The sequence below is a fragment of the Dermacentor albipictus genome, chromosome 8, assembly GCF_038994185.2.
Source record: "Dermacentor albipictus isolate Rhodes 1998 colony chromosome 8, USDA_Dalb.pri_finalv2, whole genome shotgun sequence".
Lineage (NCBI taxonomy): Eukaryota > Metazoa > Arthropoda > Arachnida > Ixodida > Ixodidae > Dermacentor > Dermacentor albipictus.
The window spans coordinates 113,558,048-113,581,883 of NC_091828.1; the positions used below are offsets into that span (position 1 = coordinate 113,558,048).

At 44.9% G+C, this 23,836-nt stretch overlaps 2 protein-coding genes across 5 annotated transcripts in view; one reads left to right on the forward strand and one right to left on the reverse strand.

Moving 5' to 3' along the window:
• Nucleotides 1-23,836, reverse strand: part of LOC135920146 (uncharacterized) — a 232,764-nt gene that overhangs the window by 148,639 nt on the left and 60,289 nt on the right. The window lies entirely within an intron of this gene.
• The window catches only part of LOC135920147 (uncharacterized), a 144,013-nt gene that overhangs the window by 78,117 nt on the left and 42,060 nt on the right, over nt 1-23,836 (forward strand). For 2 of the 3 annotated variants that reach the window (XR_011508081.1, XM_065454280.2), the window contains exon 1: nt 15,054-15,196. The exons of the other annotated variant lie outside the window; for it this stretch is intronic. Coding sequence is in view for 1 of the 2 variants with exons in the window: in XM_065454280.2 (XP_065310352.1) it covers nt 15,184-15,196 (13 nt within the window). In the remaining variant the exon portion in view is untranslated. Of the gene's footprint in view, nt 1-15,053; nt 15,197-23,836 lie in introns of those variants that run through there. 3 annotated transcript variants of the gene reach the window in all.

The following is a 23,836-nucleotide window of genomic DNA, read 5'->3' on the forward strand; positions in this document are numbered from 1 at the left end:
TTGAGGCTTCCCATGTCGAGACCGTCGCGTCGACGATGGTCTCGGGACCATTCCCCGTATAGGGACAACAACGTCGAAGACTTGGGCCTTCGAGGGAGTCGACGGCACTGTAGGCGCCATGGTGTGAGAAGTGGGCCTCCTTGACGCGAAACACGCAGGGACGTTTAGCAGAAACCCTCGTAGTAGTCCGTCACCACGAATGGCAGCAAAAGTTCGGCGTCGGACGTCGACATGAGGCGCGTTTACACGAGCGCGACAACTGGCGCGTCGCATCGCGTCACGTCAACTGTCCAGCACATCGCATCCACCCAAACGAGGCTAATGCGCTTTAGGAAAGCGCGTCAAATTAATGCGCCAGACAGGGTTGGACTGAGACGAGTAAGTCGACTTTCGCACGGCGTGCATTATCGCGATCGCTTCGCATTAGGAATTCCGGAAATGGAATTTGCAGCACACCTGCTGCACTCGCCAAGCTGCCTGTGTGGCGTGGCGCCGGACGCGCTTGGACGTGTTGCTTTACGTTCGAGGTGCGACAGCGTTTGCCGCCGCCATCGTACCGTGGGTGACGTGCTACATGCAAACGGTGGCGCATCGCATTACACGTAGAGCGCTAGAAAAATGTGATGCGCTGCTGTCGCATTCATGTAAAAGCGGTTGTACACTGAGGTGTAGACTTCCGTCACCTGCGTGGTGTGAACAGGCTTCCCAAATGACTTCCCGTGCGTTTAGAAAAAAGTTTATTTCAACAAGAGATGACACGAACACTGAGTCACAATAATGGCACAATTACACGACGACGATAACATATACAAAGTACAAAGCATTGCATACACGGCACGTTTTCAAAGCAGTGTCCGACTCCTCACTCACTAACATGTAACCACATAGACGAACGGAAAGGCACAGTTACACATAAACTAACTGTCACATGTATAAAATAATGTTCTATATATACAGAGTACACAATGGTCATGTACAACGACGATGTGACAGAGACACTATACATAATTTTGAAATGATGTGATATGAGATGAGTATGTGTGTTCAGAAAAAGTTTATTTCAACAAAAGACGATACGAACACTGAGTCACAATGATGGGACAGTTCCACCAGGACGATAGCATCTACAAAGTACGAAGTAATATTGTATACATGGAACGTTTTGGAAGAAGTATCTGAGTCCACACTCGCCGACATATAACCACATAGACCCACGGAAGCGCACGGTTACGTATGAACTAATCGTCACATTAGAGAAAATTATGTGCATTATATACGGTGTACACAATAGTTGCATACAATGATGAAATGACTTTACGTAGTTTTGTAGCGATGCTATGAGATGTGTATATACAACGATGATCACGCATACGAGAGCACACAGGAATCACGGACACCTACATACATGTATATTCAGTGAATACTTTTGATGGCATGGCTACAAGATCCAGGCTGGTCGAAAATCAAAGCCATACGCGTCCATCAGCCACTGACAGGAAACAGCATGACCAGGGTGGAAGGAACTCCTCTTCCCCAAGAAAGAACAACTGCTCTGACAGGAGCTCAGAGTAGAGCCTCTCCAGAAGTGTAAACAGAGCGCGGCGACGATGTACCGCGGTAACTGCCTCGTACCGGTTATGCCATAGACGTTAAGTTCCCGCAGCAAGCAAATCATGGTGCACAGCGACCATGTGAGCGGAGATTAGATGTAATAAAGCAGCTGACTCCTAGGCCACGGTACCTCGCATGCACGAATCTACACATTGCCCTAGCAACGACGCATTGCAGCAGCGGCTGCTTATTAAGTACTTGAAGGGTGCAATGGGGACGAAACGAACGTGGTCTTATACGCACATAGATTGAAAAGGAAATTTATTCACCCGTAGGCACACTTACAACAGTGGTAGGAACGAAAAGTACAATATGAGGTACATCACATGTAATACATCATACTTGATGTAAACAAAAAAGATTATCAAATGAAATAATAAATGGTGTCTTCTTGACACTGGCTTTGCCACGCACAACAACAACAACAACAAAACTTATTACCACATCCACGCAAAAGCATTATTGTCGGCCTCGAATTTATGAAAGGTACTCGGGGCACATACTGACACAGCCTGAACTCGGGCAACCGAATTGAGCATTATTCTGGCTGTAGAGAGACTTTGCCTCGGGAGACGGTTATGTACCGCGTAGACCAGCGGCGAAGAAACTCGACTTCACCGAGTTTGAACAACTGTTCTTCAAGATGACCCCATATTATCACCCGTAGTTTCCGCAATCTGGGGTACATTGCTCTATTTGTCTGCCGAGATCGTTCTGCGATGTTACGGAAGCACCACAAAATGTAGCTAGCGCTGTAGTAGACGAGACTCGCAAACCGATCTCGGCGCTGTGGTGGCCGCACGATGGATATTCCGAACATTCTTGCAACTAGCTTCCAGAAGGTGCGTGCTACAACGCAGTCCTTTACTACATGCGCGTTGGTCTCTGTTTGTGCCCAATATATGCATTTATCATTCGCTACCATATGCCAGCGTTTAAGCCTGTCTTTTGTAGGTAGAATGCCCCACTGATATTGCAAATGAAAGTCCTTCACTTGAGAGGGCAAATCAGGTGAAAGCACAGCTGTCCATGTCCATACTGCGGTGCTGGCGTTACCGCCGTCGGAAGCAAGTTGCCTGTACTCTGTGGCATAAGCGTTCGACGGTAATGGCCCAGCCAATAAAGGAGCAGTGGCCTACCAGGGTACTCATCATCATCAAGTAGATCACATGTACACTTAGTGCACAACAGTCTACCGAATGAAACTATGCACGGCAAGCTCCATCCTCCACTGGATTTTGGCAGACACAAAAATTGCTGCGCTACGTATTGCGACTTGTTTAGCCAGAACCAAGAGAAAATAAGTGAGTTTACTACTCGAACTGTTGGTGACGGCGAGAGAGCTACCCTTGCAGCAAACCACAGTTTACTGCACAATACGTTCTCAATGAAGAAAGCCCTTTCTGCCAGCGGCAGTGGTGACGCAGTCACTGCTTCTGACTATTCTTTAATGGAGCTGACAATGTCTCGCCACGCGTGAGGTGAAACACCACTTGTACAAATATGTGTTTAGAAAAAGTTTATTTCGACAAGAGACGGTACGAACACTGAGTCATAATCACGGCACAATTCCACGCGGACGATAACATGTAAGACACGAAACACAGCGCGTTGTCAACGCGAGTAGTGTCCGAGTCCTCACGCACCAACATATAAACACGTATACCCACGGAAAGTCACAGTTACACATAAACTAAATGCCACATGTACAAAATGATTTTCAATATATACAGTGTGCACAATGGTTATATACAATGATGATGTGATAGAACTCTTTACACAATTTTGAAGTGATGTGCACGAGATGTGTATATACAAAAATGATCATGTATACGAGAGGACACACACACAGAAATCACGGGCACCTGCATTCTATATGCATTAAATGAATATTTCTGATGGTCTGGCTACAAGAACCAGGCTGGACGAATATTCAGCCATACGCGTCCATTAGCCACCGACAGGAAACGACATGACCACTGTCGAAGGAACTCTTCTTCTCCAAGGAAGAACAACTCCTCCGACAGAAACGACAGTAGCTCAGAGTAGAGCCTCCCCATAAGTGGAAACAGAGCGCGGTGACGACGTCCCATGGCAACTGCCTCGCACCGGTTACGCCATAGACAGAAGGCCCCCGCAGCAATTAAAAGTCGCGCGAAGCGGCCACGTGAGCAGCGACCAGATGTAATAAAGCGGTTAACTCCAAGGCCACGAAATCCAGTATGCACGGCCCTCCAAAATATCCTGGCAACGACGCATTGCAGCAGTACATGTTTGTTGGATTCTTGAAGGGGGCAATTGGGACACTGCGAAGATGGGACAACGCCCCACCGCTCAAGCCTGTCCCGAGTTGGAAGCACTTGCCACCCTAGACGCCACATGAAGTCGCGTAGGTGGCCAGGCAAAAATGACGCCGTTATCGCATCCCACGACACATTATTGGAACGTGCGAGGCGCGCTGGGGGAACTAGAGGAAGCAGTAAGGCTGACATAGTGTCTACTACACGGTTTTGGAGAACGTCTACATCAGGACATACTTGTTGTATGTGTCGATAAAATGCCACGGTCGTACAGTAAAATGTAGGCGCGTTTAGCACTTGTGGGCCGCGATTTAAGTGTACGCTCGGTAACATGTAGCGAATTTTCGTGCCAAGGAAATAGCAAGCGAGTTCACGCGCTGGACACTGATCATGTTGTAACAGACGGAGCAGAAATCGCAGAGCAAGCAGCCGGCAGCGGACAGACACGGATGGGAAGGCGAACCCACCGCGAGAGCGTGGTTGCCCAAGCGCCGCGCGACAGACTAGTTCTGTACGGCCCGACCAGAAGAAGGCACCAAGAAGGGACTGCAAGGACCTCGTAACCCGTAATGGTGGCTGTACGACGTGACAAACGTACCACACTCGGCCGCAAAATACAGACTGCGCTAAGTACCTTCTTTCTGATAGGGGTAAATCATAACCTTGAACATCTTCAATATTTCGCCTTACATCTTCAAGAATTGAGAGCCACACAGAGTCTGATATGCCATTAGAGGTGTAGTCAAGGCCTAAAATGCGAAGAGAATTGCTCTTTTGAAGACGGAAAATGGGACTTAGGCGTGTCTGTGGTGAACCAATGAACAAATAACGACATTTTGAAAAATTTAGCGCAGCACCTGAAATATTTCCGTACTCAGTGAAAATTCGAAGGCTACGGGTTAAGCTATCTTCATTCCTGAGATATAATGTGATGTCATCGGCGAAGGCTGTCACCTTTACAACACCGCTACCAGGCAGTGGGAGACCACATACGTAAGGGTCTCTCACTATTGAGCGCAGAAACGGTTCAAGACTGAGCACAAAAAGTACTGGGGATAGAGGGCACCCTTGTCGAACGCCACGAGTAACGGGAAACGGTGCACTTTCTCGACCATCAAGGAACAATGTACTTCGGATATTTTAATAGGTATTCCTAATAAGTTGAACAAAATTTGACGAGAAGCCGAACGAGGTCAGTACATTAAAAATGTAGTTATGTTCAAGGCGATCGAATGCCTTTTCTTGATCCAGTGAAACTAAGAGACCACGTGCCGACCTGGTCAGCGTGTATGTCATTATGTCACGAGTAACGAACGAAAGACTGTGTATCTCTCTGCCAGGGACTGAGCATGCCTGATGGTGTCCTATTAGGGAAGGCATCAGGCTTCTCAAGCGCCGGGTGAGAACAGCTGTGAAGGTTTTGTAGTCAACGTTGAGAAGCGTGATTGGCCTCCATTCCTCTGGACGAACTGATGACGGATCGTGCTTAGGTATCAGCACAATACGACCGTCCCGAAGTTCTCAAAGCATTGGCTGATAACCGATACGAAAGTGGCACCAATGTCTTCCCAGAACGTTAGATAAAACTCCACGGGTAACCTGTCCGGCCCTGGGGCCGAGCCACGCTTCATTGAAGATAATGCTGCCTTCACTTCCTCGGCTGATGGTCGTGCACAAAGACGGTTAGCTACCTCAGGTGGAACCTGAGGCAGCCCACTAAGCAAAGTATGAAGTCCTTGAGAGCCAGAATCTATTTGCATGGTCGTACGCGCCATGTTTTCAAAATGCGTTACAAAAAGCGAATAATCACGTGTGGGAGGTGGTGTAACAGGAAGTGCTCTTGGGGCCGCAGAACCGAATGCATTCGGCTGTCTAAAAAGCGAGTTTCTTGAAAAGCGCAGAACTTCGGGGTGTGCACACGGATTACGTCTGCATCGCCAAGCAGCAGCTGACAAAGACGACGCCGCGATGAGGCGTTGGAAACGCCTCTGTAGCTCACGCTGCCAGGACCGCATCAAGGGAGTCAGTTGATTGACCCGAAGGGCGATGCGGAGCTTCGTGGCAGTATCCGCCAGTTCCTCTGACATACGTCGTCTGAGTGCACGTCCTTCAACTGAACAGTGTAGACGCCACTGCACCTTAAGCGCATCCCATGACTCTCGGTCAGATCTAGATACAGAGGCGCCCAAAACTCGTGACAAACAAGAGCGCGAGCGTGCGTCATGTAGAACGCGCATGTCCAGACGCCAGGGTTTTACTGATGAGGAAGCAGGGAAGCGAATTTCAAGTATTACTGGTTTGTGATCGGAAATATAAACAGGGGATGAAGGTAACGTTATCACATCAGACTGGGTGACATACTGAGCTAAACTGCTTGGCACATAGGCACGGTCTAACCTGCTTGACGACGCACCGCGTCGCCAGGTCCAGGCAAAGAAAGAACCATGAAAAAGTTGATATGTATCTAGCAACGAAAAATGCTGGACGAGGCGACGGAACTCCCGTGCGTTCCAATCAGGGCGACCCCAGCCCGGGCCCTGCACATCTGCTCGCGTGTCTAAGACGCAGTTAAAATCCCCAACGAGCACCACGTGACGACCGTCAAGGAAATACACGTCCAGGTCACGGAAAAAGTCATTGGACTTAATGGCCTGCGCGGGTCCATATATGCACAAAACCCGTAACCTAAATGAAGATAGTACACAATCAAATGCCAATATTCGCCCAGTCCCATCATAAAAGACATGATGATCTCGCAAGAGAGCTCTGTTGAAAATAATAATACCAACTCCGCTAGATCGTGATGTAGCGAAGGAGAAGAAACAGTCTAGGTTAAAAGTGCGTTTGAAAGTGAGGACATGTCCAATGGTGAAAAAATTTGTTTCTTGTAAACACAGTATGTCACACTGTTTTGCGCGGGCCACGCTAATAATTTCGGCTTGTTTTACAGGACTTCGGAACCCTTGTGCATTTAATGAAATAATTTTCAGGGTGTCAGCCATAATTAATTAAATGTATCACCAAACTGACCTGGTCGTGTTGTTCAAGTCGGCGCCCCGGGAACAAGTCCAGGGGTTAAGCAGTCCACGCGTCACTTCTTCGACCCTCTCGAAGAAGGCCGAGGTTTTTTGGGCCGCTGTAACTCGGCACGGCGATCGGGGCCGCCGTCCGAGCCAGAGGCTGACGCATGAGCGCGCTTTACGTCTCGTGGGGCCGCCATTTCTATGTCGAGTTCATCCAGGCTCGGCGAGAGTCCAACGCTGCTATCAACTCCGAGGCTGAAGCTGTTTTCTGATGAGGATGATGTCGGTAGCGGTAGGACGGCGGGATTGGTTTCATCGTCACCGACAACCTCGGCAGCCGGGGGCCCACCCAGATGCAATGGCTGCGCCGCTGTAGGAGATGCAACTGAGACTGATGAAGCCGCAGCAGACTTCGTGGGTACATCGACTGCGGCGATCGCAGGGCCAGACGCTATATCCGCGTTCAAAACTTTGCTGGGATCAGGAGGAGTGATGGTAACAGCCGAAGTGGAGGCGCTTTCGGCTACAGCACGCGTGTCCCCTGCTTGAAAGGCCAGCGAACATGGCGTGTTGCGATCCGCCACGTCACGGTCTTCTTTTTCAGTAGAGGAGGCCGGCGAACATGGCGCGCTGTGACTTCTCGAGCTGCATGCCTCTTCTTTTTCATTTCTTGACGCTAGTTCATGCGGTGTCAGTGCAATTTCTTTGGTTGTGGCGTCACGCGCAGTCGCAACCGCAGTTGACGCCGGCGGTAAGGGGGGAAAAGCTCCAGTAGCAGCGTCTGAGTATGAACGCCGCACAGGGCACGCGACCGTAGGGTGACTATCCCCGCAACGCCGACAAGGACGGTCACACCCGTCGCTTTCGTGGCCATGGACGCCACAACGGCCACAGAACGCTGCGGTGCACTGTGCACGGTAGTGGTCGCTGGAACCGCACCGACGACACACGCGTTGCAAGCCGCGGTAGTCAAACGTCACACGATGACCAGAGACTCGCAGATAATTGGGGACAGGTGTTGTGGTGCTCATTTCCATACGCACGAAGCGTGTGCCCGTGAGCACGCCACGTCGTCCGCTCATGAGACCAGCGCTGACAGACAGAACCTTGCCGTATGGTGATAGTGCCTGGACGAGGACTTCGTTCGGAACGAAGGACGGCAAAAAGAGGCAGGTTACGTTGGTTACCTGCGGGCCAACGGGAACGACGGGACAACGCTCGCCACCGATGATGAGGCAGCCAGCATCGACGATTAGAGTCATGGAAGCCATGCTCTTGACGGTGACTTGGAAGTTGAGGCCTCCCATGTGCTGAACGCAGTAGACCTCAGAGAGGCCAACTATTGAGGCCGTCGCGTCGACGACGGTCTCGGGACCATTCCCCGTAGGGACAACAACATCGAAGACGTGGGCCTTCGAGGGAGTCCATGACGCTGTAGGCGCCATGGCGTGAGAGGTGGACGTCCCCGACGTGGAACACGCAGGGGCGTCGGTAGAACCGCTTGAAATCGTGCTGGTAGTTACTGTTTAGATGAAACTTTCAAATCCTTCTAGATATGATACCTAGTGTTTCATTGACAAGAAATGGAGAACGTTGAAATGGGATAGGTCACGGAGTGGCGAGGAAGTGATGGACTAAGATAAAAGCCCTCAACTTTTTACCGGTTTTTGTTTTTTCTACCAAGTAAATTTCATAATTAGTTTTTTTGTGAAGTCATTAGGATGCAGTAAGTGCGCGTATTTGTTGCGTGCACGTATTTCTGTTATCTGAAAATCTAAAAAAATTGCAAATCCTAGCTATAACTTACTTAGAAAATGCACAGTTCTTGTTCGACAATCTCGTCTCGGAATACACCAGCACGGCCGCATGGCGGCGCATGCGAATTGAGCGACGTGAAGAGGCGAGCGGCAGCGCGCGCCGAGAGGAACGTTTTGCAGTGTGATCAAACGCGTTTTTCTGTTTATATACCTGTCGTTGAGTTGTGATTTTAAATTTTAGGTAAACATTTACGTGTGCCGACCACAGTTTTGTTTAAAAGTTTCAAACTTGAATCGCTTCTAAAGAAAGGGAGCATGTTGGTGTAACAAGAACGCGGCCCAGCACTTGTGTGATGCGTTAGCGTCTGTGAAGTGGGATGGCAGTGCGACCTGCAAAGAAGTCGACGCGATATTCACGCTCAGCTCGCGACGCTCTGTGTTAACACATTTGCAGAAATTTCTTTCTCTATGGCATTTGTTTGTGCGCCTACGTGCTGTCTCGTGTTCCCCCTCTTCGTGTGTTGTATTATTCGACGCCGTCTTTGTAATCATGCTTTCAATGCGTTTGTTGAAATGCTTCGTTACTGATCAATCGAGTTCCAGCAGAGTTGCATAGGTCTACCCTCCCATACATTATTTCGATGCCCGTGCCTCCTAACTCCCGCGCCCTCTATGAGGAGGCAAGGCAAACGAGTACGGCATGTGCTGACACCTGGCGTAGCAAACTGGAAGTTAAGAATCCACCCAATGCATATTCTCATGCAACAATTGCTAAAGGTAACTCTGGCGCTAATGTATACGGAATCAGAATCAAAAATTTATTATCAGAAGTTGGGTCACAATTACAAGTACTCAGTATGCAGAAGGAGGTCCCATAGTCAAAGACTCTATCGGGACCTCCTGTACAAGAACAGTTATTGTAGTTAACATCTAAAGGCAACAACAGCATATAATAAGGAAGTTTACAAGCAACAAGAAAAGAACAGTTACAGAACAAAATACATGATTGATTACAAAAAATAACAAGGTTTAGCATATCTCATGGTAGCAGCAAAATTGTGCGCGAACAAAATACCAGCAGTTTATTTACAACAACAAAAGAAAAAAAGAGAAGAAAAAAGCGAACAATGACCGACTACAGTAATCCTTGTCGTTAATCTGTGAATAAAAAATTCATTTTTAGTTCTGTTTTAAAATGTGATAAAGATCTTGTGTTTTTTATTGTGAAAGGAAGCGTGTTCCATATTGATATGGAAGAGAATTCTACAGTCTGTTTACCATAGTTAGTACTGATTCTTGGTAAAAGAAAATTGTTATTCAACGCAAATCTGGTGGTACTATGAATCATCAGGTTAGAAGGCGAAAACGGGATCGATGGTAGCTCATTATTCATAAATCTGTAGAAAAAAACACTTAGGTTGTATTTAGCGAGCCCAGATATGGTAAGAATGTTATTCTCGTGTAGCAGGGAAGTGGCATTAGAAAAGCGTGGGCTGTAAGTGATTATTCTCATGGCTCGGTTCTGAACTGTCTGGAGAGATGCAGTGTGAGTATTATAGGTGTTACCCCAACACATTATGCCATAAGTAATGTGAGAGTGGACAAAAGAGTGGTAAAGCGAGAGTAATGTGGCACGTGAGAAGTAAGGGCGTGTTTTAATTAAGATGCGTGTACCATAAGCTATTTTCCATGTGAGCAATATGATTGTGATATTTCAAATTACAATCAAGTAGAATACCAAGAAAAGATGAACACGAACTTGGAGGAAGGCGGTGAGAGCCGAAAGTGATAGTTGGAATGGATGGTATGTTTCGCTGATGAGAAGAGAATACAACAAATTTAGTCTTAGTTGCATTAATAGATAACATGTTAACATTACACCACCTTAGGATATTTTCTAAGTCAGCATTTAACTTATTAACGAGAGATGAGATATCTTTATGAAATGTGAATATAGCGGTGTCATCTGCGTACAGAATGCATTTTGGGGAAGAGAGACAGTTGGGTAAATCATTTATATAAACCAAGAATAGAAGTGGCCCCAGGATAGATCCCTGGGGCACACCAACGTTAGTAATTCGCTGTCTAGAATAAGCGTTGGAAATGGAAACAACTTGAACTCTGTTATATAAGTAGCTTTTTAGTAGTGAGAGGGCAGGCCCACAAATGCCAACAGCTTCGAGCTTCGAAAAAAGGATATTATGATTTATGCTATCAAATGCTTGCGTTAGATCGATAAAAACTGAAGCGGCAAGAAATCCTTCGTCGATTAATTTTTTTAGTTGATCAGTAAGATGAATAAGTGCCATCTCTGTGGAATATCCGTGGCGAAAACCAAACTGGCATGAAGAGATAAGATTCGAAGAGAAGAGATTTCGTTAGCCGTATTTCAATTAGTTTCTCAATAACTTTCCCAAAGAATGGTAGAATGCAAATAGGTCTGTAATTATTTAATAATGAGCTATCGCCTTTCTTAAAAACTGGAATGATTTTGCCACGCTTAAGTTCAGAAGGAAATAAACCAGTCTTGAAAAATAAATTAACAATGAATGAAAGTATATCTGAAATTAAGTGCACAATTAATTTAATGTTAGCAGGGTGGACCTCATCAATTCCAGCGCTTGTCACTTTTAGATTATTTATAACTGCAGTTATTTCTTCCGGCGTTGTAGGAAATAAAAAGAATGAATGAGGTAGACGGTTCATGCTGATGGTCTGTGTAGGGGAAGGTAAAGTGTTAGGAAAGAAAAAACTACTAAAAGCCTCAGCCATATCTGCAGGGGAATTTAGCTCGACTCCATCATTTAAAATTCTAGATACTTGGTTTAGTCGTGTGTTCCTGTTTAAGAAAGAGTTGACAGTCTCCCATTTTTTTTACTGTTATTAGCCGCCTGTAAAATTTTTTGCTCGAAATACAATCGCCTAGCTGATTTTAATTTACAGTTAAGAGTGTTACAGAAGTTTTAATATCGGGCACGTAAATTCATGTTTTAAACGGTTGCTTTTTGGTTTTCCTATATAAGTTATCCCGTTTACGCAAAGCGGTTAATAACTGCTGCGAGATCCATGGATTGTGAGAAAATGCTACAGTTTTTTTACATTTCTTTTTGGAGATGAACTGCCGTAGGTATGATATAATACGTGAAAAAAATGTGCAAAATGCTTTCTGTGGGTCGTTTAGTGATTTAATTTCAGACCAATTTGTGTTAGCAACAGCAGTTATGAAGCCAACTTTGTCCAGAACATCTTTAGTATGTGAAAGTGGCCAAGGTCGTACGTTGGAGTTGAAGCGTAAGAGCAGAGGATAATGATCAGTAATGTCGATGTGCAAAACTCTTGCCTCTGGTGAATGAAGGAGATTAGAAAGAGCATGATCAATAAGTGTACCAGTGCCGTTAGAAACTTCCCGTGTGGGAACGTCAATTAAACAATCATATCCGTAGCTATGGAACAAACTAGTATAGTGAATACATATGGGTGATGTTTCATCTAGTAAATTAATATTTATATCACCCATTATAACAACATTACTTTCTAGTGATATAGTGTATAAGATATGATCAAGATTAGTACAGAAATCATTAACTGATGATAAAGGAGAACGGTAAATGCAGCCAAATATGAAATCCTAGTTGTCCTGAGCAAGAAAGCAGTTACTGAATTCAATCCAAACAGATTCGCAATTAGTAATGGTTAAGGATAGGTCATGTCTTCTTCGATACGCAATATTAGGAGAAACAAATATAGACCGTGACAGCTCTTTAATCTATTGCAGTATTCCGATTTATAGTTAGGGAAGCAATATAAATTTTTGTCGTCAGATAACCAAGTTTTAGTAATGGCAATTAGCGAAAACGAACTAGTTAGCGATGCCAGGAAATTATCGATTGAGTCAAAGTGTTTACGAAGACTCCTCGTACGACTCCTCGTATGATAGAACGTGCATTCTAGGTGAACTCCCACAGCATGATTTTGTTACGGAAGGATGAAAGAAGACGGAGAAAGAAGATCGGAGACGCTGGCTGCTGCGTGTTGTTGGTGGTCAGCCGTCTTAACTACTCTGACTCGTCTTGTACATATATTGTAAATACAGTCTTTCTGTACTCCAAACATCCCCGTCACATATTATTGATTAACAGGGGTCTGAGGTATGGTGCATACTCAAGTTTCAAAGACAACCATACAATTAATGTTCAATCCCATGATCTTAGAAGCAGTAGTTGTATCTATTGTGACAAAGAACAGCTTAGTGTTCAACAATACATTCGAAGTCATCAGTGTCAAATATAGCAGAGCGGGTACCGTTAAACAAGCCTGAGGGAGAGAGAGATGAAAGTGAGAGAAAGGCAGGGAGGTTAACCAGAGGTAAAGCCTCCGGTTTGCTACCCTGCACTAGGGGAAGGGAAAGGGGAAGTAAAGACGGAAGGAAGAGCGGGGACAAAAAAGAAAGGCGTGAAAAAAAAAAGGACGGCATCATTACAGTTTTTCTAATAGGTCACGACCACGTAAAGAGGCGCTGAAGTGTGTTAAGTGCCTAAAGGGACGCAAAGAAGCACCTCTTGACAACTACTGGACTAGTTCGGATTACGAGCGTACGGATACAATTGAAATACGGAGAGCAGAATGGTTGATACAGCGTCAACATAATTTAAATTTGAGAGCCTAGTTACATGTATATATAGGTGATGGTAGGTAATTTTAAAAACACTTCATATATCAAGATTACAGAAGGCTTCATCAGAGAAAAATTGAAGTACACAGACAATCTGCACGATAACCTTTCGTATTGTTAACTCTGAAAAAGAGCAAAGAAATGTGTCGTCACTTTTCCCGGTTTGAATAGTTAAACAGCTGCTGCTGACAAAATTCGTGCAATTGCTCTTGCGACGGAGCTAAAAGTGCAAAAACTTGAAGTTTCAGTAATTTGCGACACAGTGATCTTAGTCTACTGGTGATAACATATGGGGCAGAAACTTGGGGACTAACAGAGCTGCTCGAGAACAGGTTAAGGACCAGGCAAAGGGCGATCGAATGAAAAGTGTTAGGCGTAATGTTAAGAGACAGGAAGCGAGCGGTGTGGATTAAAGAGCAAGCGGGTATAGCCCATATATATTATAATTGACATTAAGGGAGAAAAATGGAGCTGGGTAGGCCATGTAATGCGTAAAGTAGATCTCCGGTGTACCATAAGAGTTACAGAATGGGTGCCAAGGGAAGAAAAGTGCAGTCAACGGCGGCAGAAAATTAGTTGGGGTGGTGAAATTAGGAAGTTTGCAGGCGCTAGTTGGAATCGGTTGGCGCAGGACAGGGGTGATCGGAGATTGCAGGGAGCAGCCTTCATCCTGCAGTGGACATAAAATAGGCTGATGATGATGATGATTACAGTATATCTTTGCAAGGTATCCTTAGCCACAGTCCATCTCTTTGGAACGTTATTGCCTGGACACCAGTTTCTGAAAATTAGGTGAGCGATTGCCTTATAGAAGTGTTTATCATGTATGACCATGTCTAAGCTGGGCCCTGGGTAACAATTAAACTGCGCTGAATAATATATTCAAAAGTTCAAGTACAGTATAAGATATTTTAAGGAGCGCGTTACCACCTCCTACAACAGTACCGAATCTCATTACCCAACGGATCCAACAATGCAAAATTGCAATCTTCTTGGACAAATTAAAACTTGCTGCTTCCTAACGACAGAGGCAAATTATTATTTTTTTCCTTTTCAGCGGCGCATTACAGCAACTACAAATGTAAAGCCGCGCCATTCTCCGCGTCGCAGCCGTAACCGAACGCATGCTCGTGAGTCGCGGCAATTTGTCGGACGCATAACTCCACCCCGACGTCGTTTTAATTTATCAAAGCGCAAACGGGGTCAAGAGGGGCAAAGACTCCCTTTTATAGATGGCGTCCCGATCGACGTCAGCGCCGAACCACACCCCTCGTGACGAAGGTAGTGGAGGTGGTGGTGGAAGCAGTATGAAAAAAGAAAGAAAGAGTCAAAGCTAAGATAACGAAAAAAGGGCTGAGCGGAAAAAAAAAGAAAGAAAAGCAGGCGTTAGGGGCTGGCGAAGCCAGCCGAAGCCATATTAAGAAAGAAAAAGACGAAATAGACAGAAGAAGACGGAACAAGCCGTAGCGATGCGAAAATGAAGGGAAAAAAAGGAGAACACAGGCTAGAGAAAACAGAAGCCAGATGAAGCTTGCCAAAGCCGGAGAGAAAGCACTAAAGAGAACAGGCGATGCAAAAACACAGTAGCAGACGACGCAGGTCGAAGCGCAAACAAGGCATAGAAAAAAAAACAAGAAAAGGAGTGGATGAACGCAGCATAAGAGCGCCGATGAGGGAGAAAAGGATACAGTAAGAACAGAAGCAGATGAAGGAATCCGGGCGGGCTCGCCAGGCGCCCGAGCTGCCTTAGCAGACGACGTCCAGCCCGGCGCCGGGGAGCAGACGAAACATCTGGCGTTCAGCTCCCGCACGAAGCCGCCATGACACGGGCAGGTGGGCAAAGGTTTCGGTTTCAATTCTTCATATCTGTGTCTGTGTGCGGCCTGTGGGGGCTTTTGTGAACGGCTTTGTGCGGTGATTGATGGCAAACTTTAATTGAGCACCTGCTTCCGAAAGCCGCGCGCGCCCCCTTTTTGCGCAACACGAAGTTACAGACGAGAGAATGACAGAATGAGAGCGGTTTTCGGCATCGAACTATGTTGTTTTTTTGTTGCGGCTTTAGTTGACCGCTCCCCTTCTCGCGCGGTCAGAACACCGCGACGAGACATGTAATTAACCAATTAGCTTCCACCTGGGTAAGTGTTGTGTTCGAATCTCATGCGGCGTTGTTAATGATGGAGATTATAACATATGCCTATTGCGACAAAAACTCTGTGCAAATACAGAATATTGAGACAAACTATGCTGCGGTGTCTGAAATGCAGCCTTTGTGATGACAGCATCGGCTTGATTTTATGCTTCATACGAAGCTTGGTAGTGTACTGAGTGCGTGCCCTAATTTCGAAAGGCAAGGCATTCGCTTGGTGATGTATACAACATGGGACGGCATAGGAATAATAGACACAGCCTGCATAATCTGCCGGCGATCAAACCATGGTAATATAAATGTTTTTAATGCAACGGCTTCCAAATACGCAGCAGTTGCTTTCGTTTATGCTAAAATGGGCTAATCGTTCCCTTCGTGATGCGAAAGATTGTGCTTTCAAAATCAAGAGACTCCAAAAGTGTTGCAAACTGCTAGCAATTTGCAATTATGATTACTTGGAGTTGAAATTTCCGTATATTGAAACATCAAAACTGACAAGATGAAACAGCCTTACAAATTTCAAGAAAAAAAAGTACATATACCGCTCGGCTTCCACGATGAGTTCTTGCCATGGCAAAGTGCCCATGATTTGCCCATGATTGAAAGTTTGACGCAATATTCATAGAAACCGCTTTTGAAAAAGCAGACGGCAAGTTTTACCATTGCCAGAGTATCTTGGAGTATGTCGCATTGAGTACTATCGGCGTGCTTTCCATTTTTGACACGTCGCATTAATTAAGCTTCAAGCAGACGAATTTACTTCTCTGCTTCATACCAGAAGTTCTGCAGCATACCGAGAAATTCACACAAAGCTAGATCTAAATGTCTAGAACTGAAAGTACGGCGAAGTATTCAATGCAACATTTCAAGCTTTGGCGCTTTGCGTTAGGCAAAGTTCGAGCAGACTTCCCGTGTTGGTTAATACCAGAATTTCCGTTTCATACCGATAATCTGGTTCATACCAAAAAGTTAACGCGAAGGGCAATATACCCAAAGATAAAAGTGTGTACAATCACTCGCTGTAGCGTTTTTGCAGTTTTGGACGCTTTGCATTAGGCAAACTTCACTCAAACTTCCCGCCTAGTTCATACCAGAAGTCTATGTTCCACGCCTGAATTCTGCTTCGCACAAGAAGTTCATGCGAAGGGCAACGTGTCCGGTACGGAAAGCATGCTGGCAGTAGTTACCAAGACATACTTTCAGTTCTGAGCACATTGCCCTTGGTACGAACTTCTCGTCTCCTTTATTCAAAAGCCGACTCAATAAGCGAAAAATAATATAGTCCCTTATCAAGTGGATCAGTTGTCCGCAAGCAGAAAGCATGATTCTTTTTTCGTCGCAGTGGAATGCCTGTGGCTTTTGTAAAGAGAAACGCGGTAACCGCTTCGGTCCAGACTTTGCCGTCCCGACTTGTGGCTGCTCCTTCGGAGAAGCAATATCGCCAGCAGTTGTCGGGCAAACTTGGTGAAAAAAAAAACCGACAAGAACAATAGGAACACGTATAACAAGATCTGGGGGGGGGGGTGCGCAGATCACGTGACCTAAGCTATCGAAAGTTAAACTCCAGCTGTTTGCTCCCTAGCCTCGAAGAAAAAGGAAAAGTGAGCGAAAAGAGAACGCCGAGGAAAAAAAAAAGAGGGAGCGGAGACCAAGGGATCAGCCTTGGAGACGAGCGGGTCGATAGTGCCAAACGAGGATCAGCGCTGTTTACAGTTAGATGGCGGGAACGTGTGTACGCTAAGCGGCTCTTGAACGCAGATGCATACATTGAAACACGTACGCACATACATACATACATACATACATACATACATACATACATACATACATACATACATACATACATACATACATACATACATACATACATACATACATACATACATACATACACAAACACACACACACACACATACATACATACATACATACATACATACATACATACATACATACATACATACATACATACATACATACATACATACATACATACATACATACATACATACATACATACATACATACATACATACATACATACATACATACATACATACATACATACATACATACATACATACATACATACATACATACATACATACATACATACATACATAAACCCGCCGTGGTTGCTCAGTGGCTATGGTGTTGGGCTGCTGAGCACGAGGTCGCGGGATTGAATCCCGCGGCCACGGCGGCCGCATTTCGATGGGGGCGAAATGCGAAAACACCCGTGTGCTTAGATTTAGGTGCACGTTAAAGAACCCCAGGTGGTCGAAATTTCCGGAGTCCTCGACTACGGCGTGCCTCATAATCAGGAAGTGGTTTTGGCAAGTAAAACCCCATAATTAATGAATTAATTAATGCATACATAAATGAGGCTCGTGCTTAACACAAATACCCTACTCGACTTATGTGGATAATTTTGTAACTGGCAAATACTTTTGTGAGCCAGTAATACTCCCACATAATTACTTTCTTGCAGCAACACCTACCCATGGTTTGAGTTCCTCCCCCCACCAAGTTGCCCAATTTATTTACTTTCGCGACTAGGCGACTCGGTAAGGTGCATTTAACTTTGCGAATCAGTAATTAGTGCTGTGACATAATTACTCTCTCGCAGTTGCCTGTACTCCTTCGGCGAATTACTTGTCGGTCACTTGAACATTGGTCGGTGAGAATCGTTAAGGAGGAGAAAGCGGCAACAAGATGGCAGAAGCACTCTACGTTCGAGAGCTTCGAAGAAATCCTTTGTTTTTTTCGTCATACCCTGTGACGTCTACGCGGACGTAATTGGAAATGCATTAGCCGCTTTGGTATCCACGAAAGCTTACCCTTACAGTCCTGTTATAATCAATTCGTAAAAGCAACAATTGCGTTATGACCTTGATTTTTCGGCATACGTAAAAGCCGGCTTCCACATATTTCACGCTTATTTTCGCCCAACGAAAGTTTATCGGAGAAGTACCGAAGCAAGCTCTTCGACCCGAACTTCGAAAATCGAACACTTTCTTTTTGGCAGCGGGCACATTTCATTTGTGCAGTGCTGGACAGGATGATTTGTGTTGTAACTTGAAAGTAATTCACAAGTATAACTGGTTTCGTTTTTTTTTCAATAATTCGTATTTTCCGCGAGCGCATTTATCCTAGTACGCTCTCCAGTTGGTCGTCGCGTTGCCCGGCCATCCTGATATCGCTTCGTTATCAAAGTGTGTACTCTCAGCGTTGCGTTGTTTTTTTTTCTTTCCTTTTATACTGTACATATTGCCGCTGTTTGAAGTTGCTGCGCCGCTGCTACTGCTGGTGACCTCTTCAGGAGGAAGCTTTAGCTCGGGCCCGACTCCGACGTGGTTTATTCAAATACATGCAAAACTCAAAAACGTTTTCTGAGATAACCCATTGACCGATTTAATGAAATTCGCTGCATTTGAAGGAGAAAGTGAAATTCTAGTGACTGCTGGAAGCGGTATTTCGATTTATGGTCTTAATCTTGTTTAAAAGATTTTCAAGAATTCGTATAAGTGAAAAAAGAAATAGAAGCACGCAGTTAAAAAAATAATTTCGATGTATCAAGAACAGATATCGCGGTTCTGTAAACGGCACCCATTAGATCATTGAAAGCGGACAAATTCAATATGCCATTTTATGTCTTACGCGAATTTGTTGCGTTGCGTACAAGGGTTCTGCAAAAGCTGTATTTTCATATTAAACATTTTTTGCAGATTCATGTGTAACATGTCAATTTCGTCCGCTTTAGATGGACTATTATAGGCAATTCACAGAATCGTGATATCATTTCTCATTGCTGAGTTACAGAGTTGTAAACTTGATGGTTTCGTTTGCTGAATCATCTGCTTTTGCTAATTTTTAATAAAACATTGACGACCTACATCAAAAATCCGAAATTCGCAAACTTAACTTGTTTTTTTTCTTCTTTTAAATGCAACAAACCTCGTTAAATTTGGTGCAGTGGTCGCCAAGAAAAACGAATTCTCTTTTTACATGTATTTAGATCGGAGCACCCGAGCTAAAGCTTCTTGAGTTGCCACTGGCACCCACTGATATGCATTGCCTGAGAATCGAGCAGCACGGGCAAGATGCATTATGCGAGCGAAATTCCGCAGCTCAATAAGTAGACTGAGAAGAAAAAAAAAATTGGAGGACGATTAAGCTTTGCCTTTAAGAGTGGAACGCAATAGCGTTCAAAGACCCCTTATTGCTTTTCATGCTTCCCAGCAACTGCGGCTTACGTAACCGTAAGGTTTATCGGGAAACGCTGGCTGCAAACGCTATGCACGAAAGCGAGCTTTCTGGTAGAAACGCGGCCTCTTGCGTGGGTGTATCTTGTGTTATTGTTTCGCACTTTTAATACTTCAGTTCGAGAAGAGCTAACATAAAGGATATGCATGTCGGCGTTTTTTTTTTTTCCCATTGCATTTGTTCTTGGGGTGCCGTTCTCAAAATTCCGAGCAATAACTTTGTAAAGAATGAAAGACAAGGTATGAGCAACTTTGGTGGTAGAGAAGTAAGCGTGGTTCGGAATTTGGATCGAAATTCTTTTTTGCCGAAGCGACGTACAACGCCGACGCAAGACGCCGACGCCGGATTTTCTGCGACAAAGACAAAAATGCAACATTGGCGCAGACACACGAATACAACTGCAAAAGTACAAGCATAAAGGTACAAAATTACAAGTTGGTGTAGATATTGCGTCCGTGCTGCCTAAAAACAACGGAAGCTGAAGGTTGTGAAAAGGGAAGCGGGCCCTCCCTGACACCGTTGTCGAGGACCGAGGGGCCTCAAGCCCCTCCTGCTCCGCCCCCCTCGCCTGCACGGGAGTTGTGTTAGTGCACAGATCTGTTTAAACTTCGACCCTGTAGCTTGAAGCGGCCTCTGTGAAGATGTAAATGCGTAAGTTCCAACAAAACATTGCGTTATAGATGCAACAATTTGCATTTATGGTCCTGTCCTATCGTCTCCGCATTGCTAGCCTCCCAACCTTCCTTCTTACGCTTTTTTTTACCCTTATCTCAATCAAGCACCGTATATAACAGCCGCAGCACGCATATGGTACCGCACCAGTCATCCACTTCAAGTTGCCCGCCCGCCATGGCACACTACTACGTTTTCTGCTTCGTTATTATTTTAGAGCAGTGACAGACTGGAACTGCCTGCCGTATGAAATATCGTCTCCATCGCTTCATCATCTGATTTCCAAAAACGCGTAACTGATCATCTGCAGTGTTCAATAATACTTTGCTGTTTGTTTTTCTCATTTGAAATGTAATCCCACCCGTTATGTGACACCCACTGAAATGGGGGCCCTTAAGGAAATAAAACTGAAAACTGAACTAAATTTGCAGCGATCATGAAGGTATAGGCAAAGTCTTGTCTCCTTTCGCGTTCAGAATAGTAGGATTGCCTCGAAATTCAGCCCGACGGGTGCAGGTGGCAGATTATTGAATAAAGACGCAAGAAGACAAGCGCGAAGAACAGACAAATGAGCGTACTATATCACTCGTGACAGCTGAGCCATCGGCGAGCGGTTGTCTGCAGATATTTAGGCTTCTGGTTATCTTATCTGCGCTTTACGCCCATTAACTTTACTCCTGGGCTGCTTTATAACCGGGAGCTTCTATAGCTTCCCCATTTCCACTTTCGTTCTTGGGATGGAGGGCATTGCATCCACTCCAAATACGTTCGACTTTCCTTACTTTCATGCAGCTCCTTCCTCCCTTTTTTCTCTTCCGGCAAGTTTCTCACTGCATCTAACACACTGTACCCAGCCATTTAATCCTGTAGAGTAAGTGTTGTTGTAGATTGACTGGCTGGGTGGGTGGATCACCGGCTGGCTGGGTGTGCCATTCTGTATGACTGACTGGTTTTCCTGCTTCACTTACTCATGAAGCTGCTCACTTCAGATCTTGGCCGCCTGGCACCTCGACTCACTGTCGAATTTATCGATCGATTGATTGATTGATTGACTGGTTGACTGACTGACTGATTGCTTTCTAGCTTGATTGGTTCATTGAATGAGTAATTGATTGATTGATTGACTGATCGATCGATCAATTGATCGATTGATTGCTTGATTGGTTGGTTGATTGATTGGTTGATTGATCGATCGATTGATCGATTGATTGCTTGATTGGTTGATTGATTGATGGGTTGATTGATTGATCGATCGATTGATTGATTGATTGCTTGATTGGTTCATTGAATGAGTAATTGATTGATTGATCGATCGATCGATTGATTGATTGATTGATTGATTGATTGATTGATTGATTGATTGATTGATTGATTGATTGATTGATTGATTGATTGATTGATTGATTGGTGTGGAAGAACAACAAGTGCGCCGTGAGAGATGCCGTGTGCCTCTGGCGGAAGCTTACGATTATCTTTGGCCCCACCCGGAGGGCTCACCAAAATGCACCTAAACCTGCGCGGTCAAGCATTCCCGCATTGCGACCCCACTGCGTCATCAATCAAAGCCGCGACGTCGCCTTGTGTATCCTGGAAAGAATCTATTGGTCGATCCGCACCCCATCGCGTACTGCGAAGGGTGGTCCGCCCAACCCACTCCCTGGCTAATTTCGCGACCGGATGGGAATGCCGTCGGATTTCCGGCGTGCCACAGCTGCCGGAACGTGGGGGAGCCCGATATACACCGCTGAACGACACGTTCGGTGGTACCGCATTTCTCCGTCTATAGCTCGTAGCACGTGGGTTATCCGTGGGAGCGAGCTATGTGTAGTTGTGAGGTCTGTGTCCGATGTATATGGTCTATGTATTTTAGGTGTCGCTACGGTGGAGCGATTGCTGGCAGCTACTGCAAGGCTAATCCCACCAGTAGCCTACAACCACTCAACTCAACTCAACTCAACTTGTACTCCAAATGAAAGACGTTTCACTTCAAATAACAGTCCGCGTGCTGCGTGTAATTCCGGGAGGACTATCTTCTGTTGAAGTGAAGTTGTAGACAAGGTATTCCTGTAAAATGGCATATTGAGCGGAAGACCAGTTTGCGTTACGATATGACTGAATATATAACCCATTTCTGTTATAGATAAGCCGAAAAATACTGAGGCTAATTTCGGTTGAAGGTAAGGTTAAGACTAACTTTTGCTGCAAATAAACCGCAGACACGAAGTTCTATTGAAGACCCAGCCTGCGCTGTCATAAAGCTACCTCCATTCTGCGACAGATGCGGTAAACCGTTTTATTTTTTTGTTACGAATTGTTTGATCCCACGAACTGTACTCGCATTTTTATTCCGTATTTTCCTTTCTATATGCCGCATCATCTGCCTAGTCCTGAGAAGACTAGACAGATGCAGACAAAGCGTCCAACGTTCAACAAATCCACGCTGTGCGAAAATTAATTTCTGTTGTACTAGTCAGGCTTTGTAATGTTTTTTTTTTCCTCTTTTCTTATTTGCTGTTATGAAGCATTCTTTTTCTCCCTTACTCAACCGTATCATGAGCAGTATAAAAAAAGCGGTGCGGTGGTATAAGCAACGACGTTCACATTTCCACCACATAGTATTGTTGCACTTGGCATCCACACACGTATTAGACAACCTAAAAAAAAATAAAACAAATTATGCCATATGTTTATCCCGCGCACCTCTGCGGTAGCAACAAACATCGAAATTTCGGCATTCACACGTGAACAGTCGTCAGACTATAGCGACGAATGTGCGGTAAGTTGAAGGCATGTGAGCACGTAGGCTGCCAAATTGAAGCATCGCTTGGATTCCAGCCAGCCAATGATCGCGAAAATGCCATCGACCTGATTGCCGTGTCCTACGTAACCCAATTAGTGTAGCAGTTATAGGTTCGAGGTTGTCTGCCGAACTATTCAAATCTGAAAACTCGCATGTTTTCCAGGCTTTAATCAGAAGTTTGTGGTATCATACTCGGCGTAGCATATATTATTATTATTATTATTATTATTATTATTATTATTATTATTATTATTATTATTATTATTATTATTATTATTACGACACCGCCAATATCTGAAGCGCTTGCGTGTGACGAGTGTAAAAACCTACATTCATCGGGACGATTACGGCTAGTCGTTACGCAAGTAAATATATCCATGTAGCTGGAAAACAAGGTTTCACGTCAAGAAAAAAAAAACAAAACATTGAAGAACCCGTTCCCTTTTGTTTCTCGCCATGGGGAGTATTACTTGTACAACATTATAACAGAAATTACAATTAACGACGTTTTATTTGACCTACATAACCCAATTAGTGCAGCAATTATAAGTTCGAGGTTGCTCTGCCGAACTATTTAAATCTGAAAACT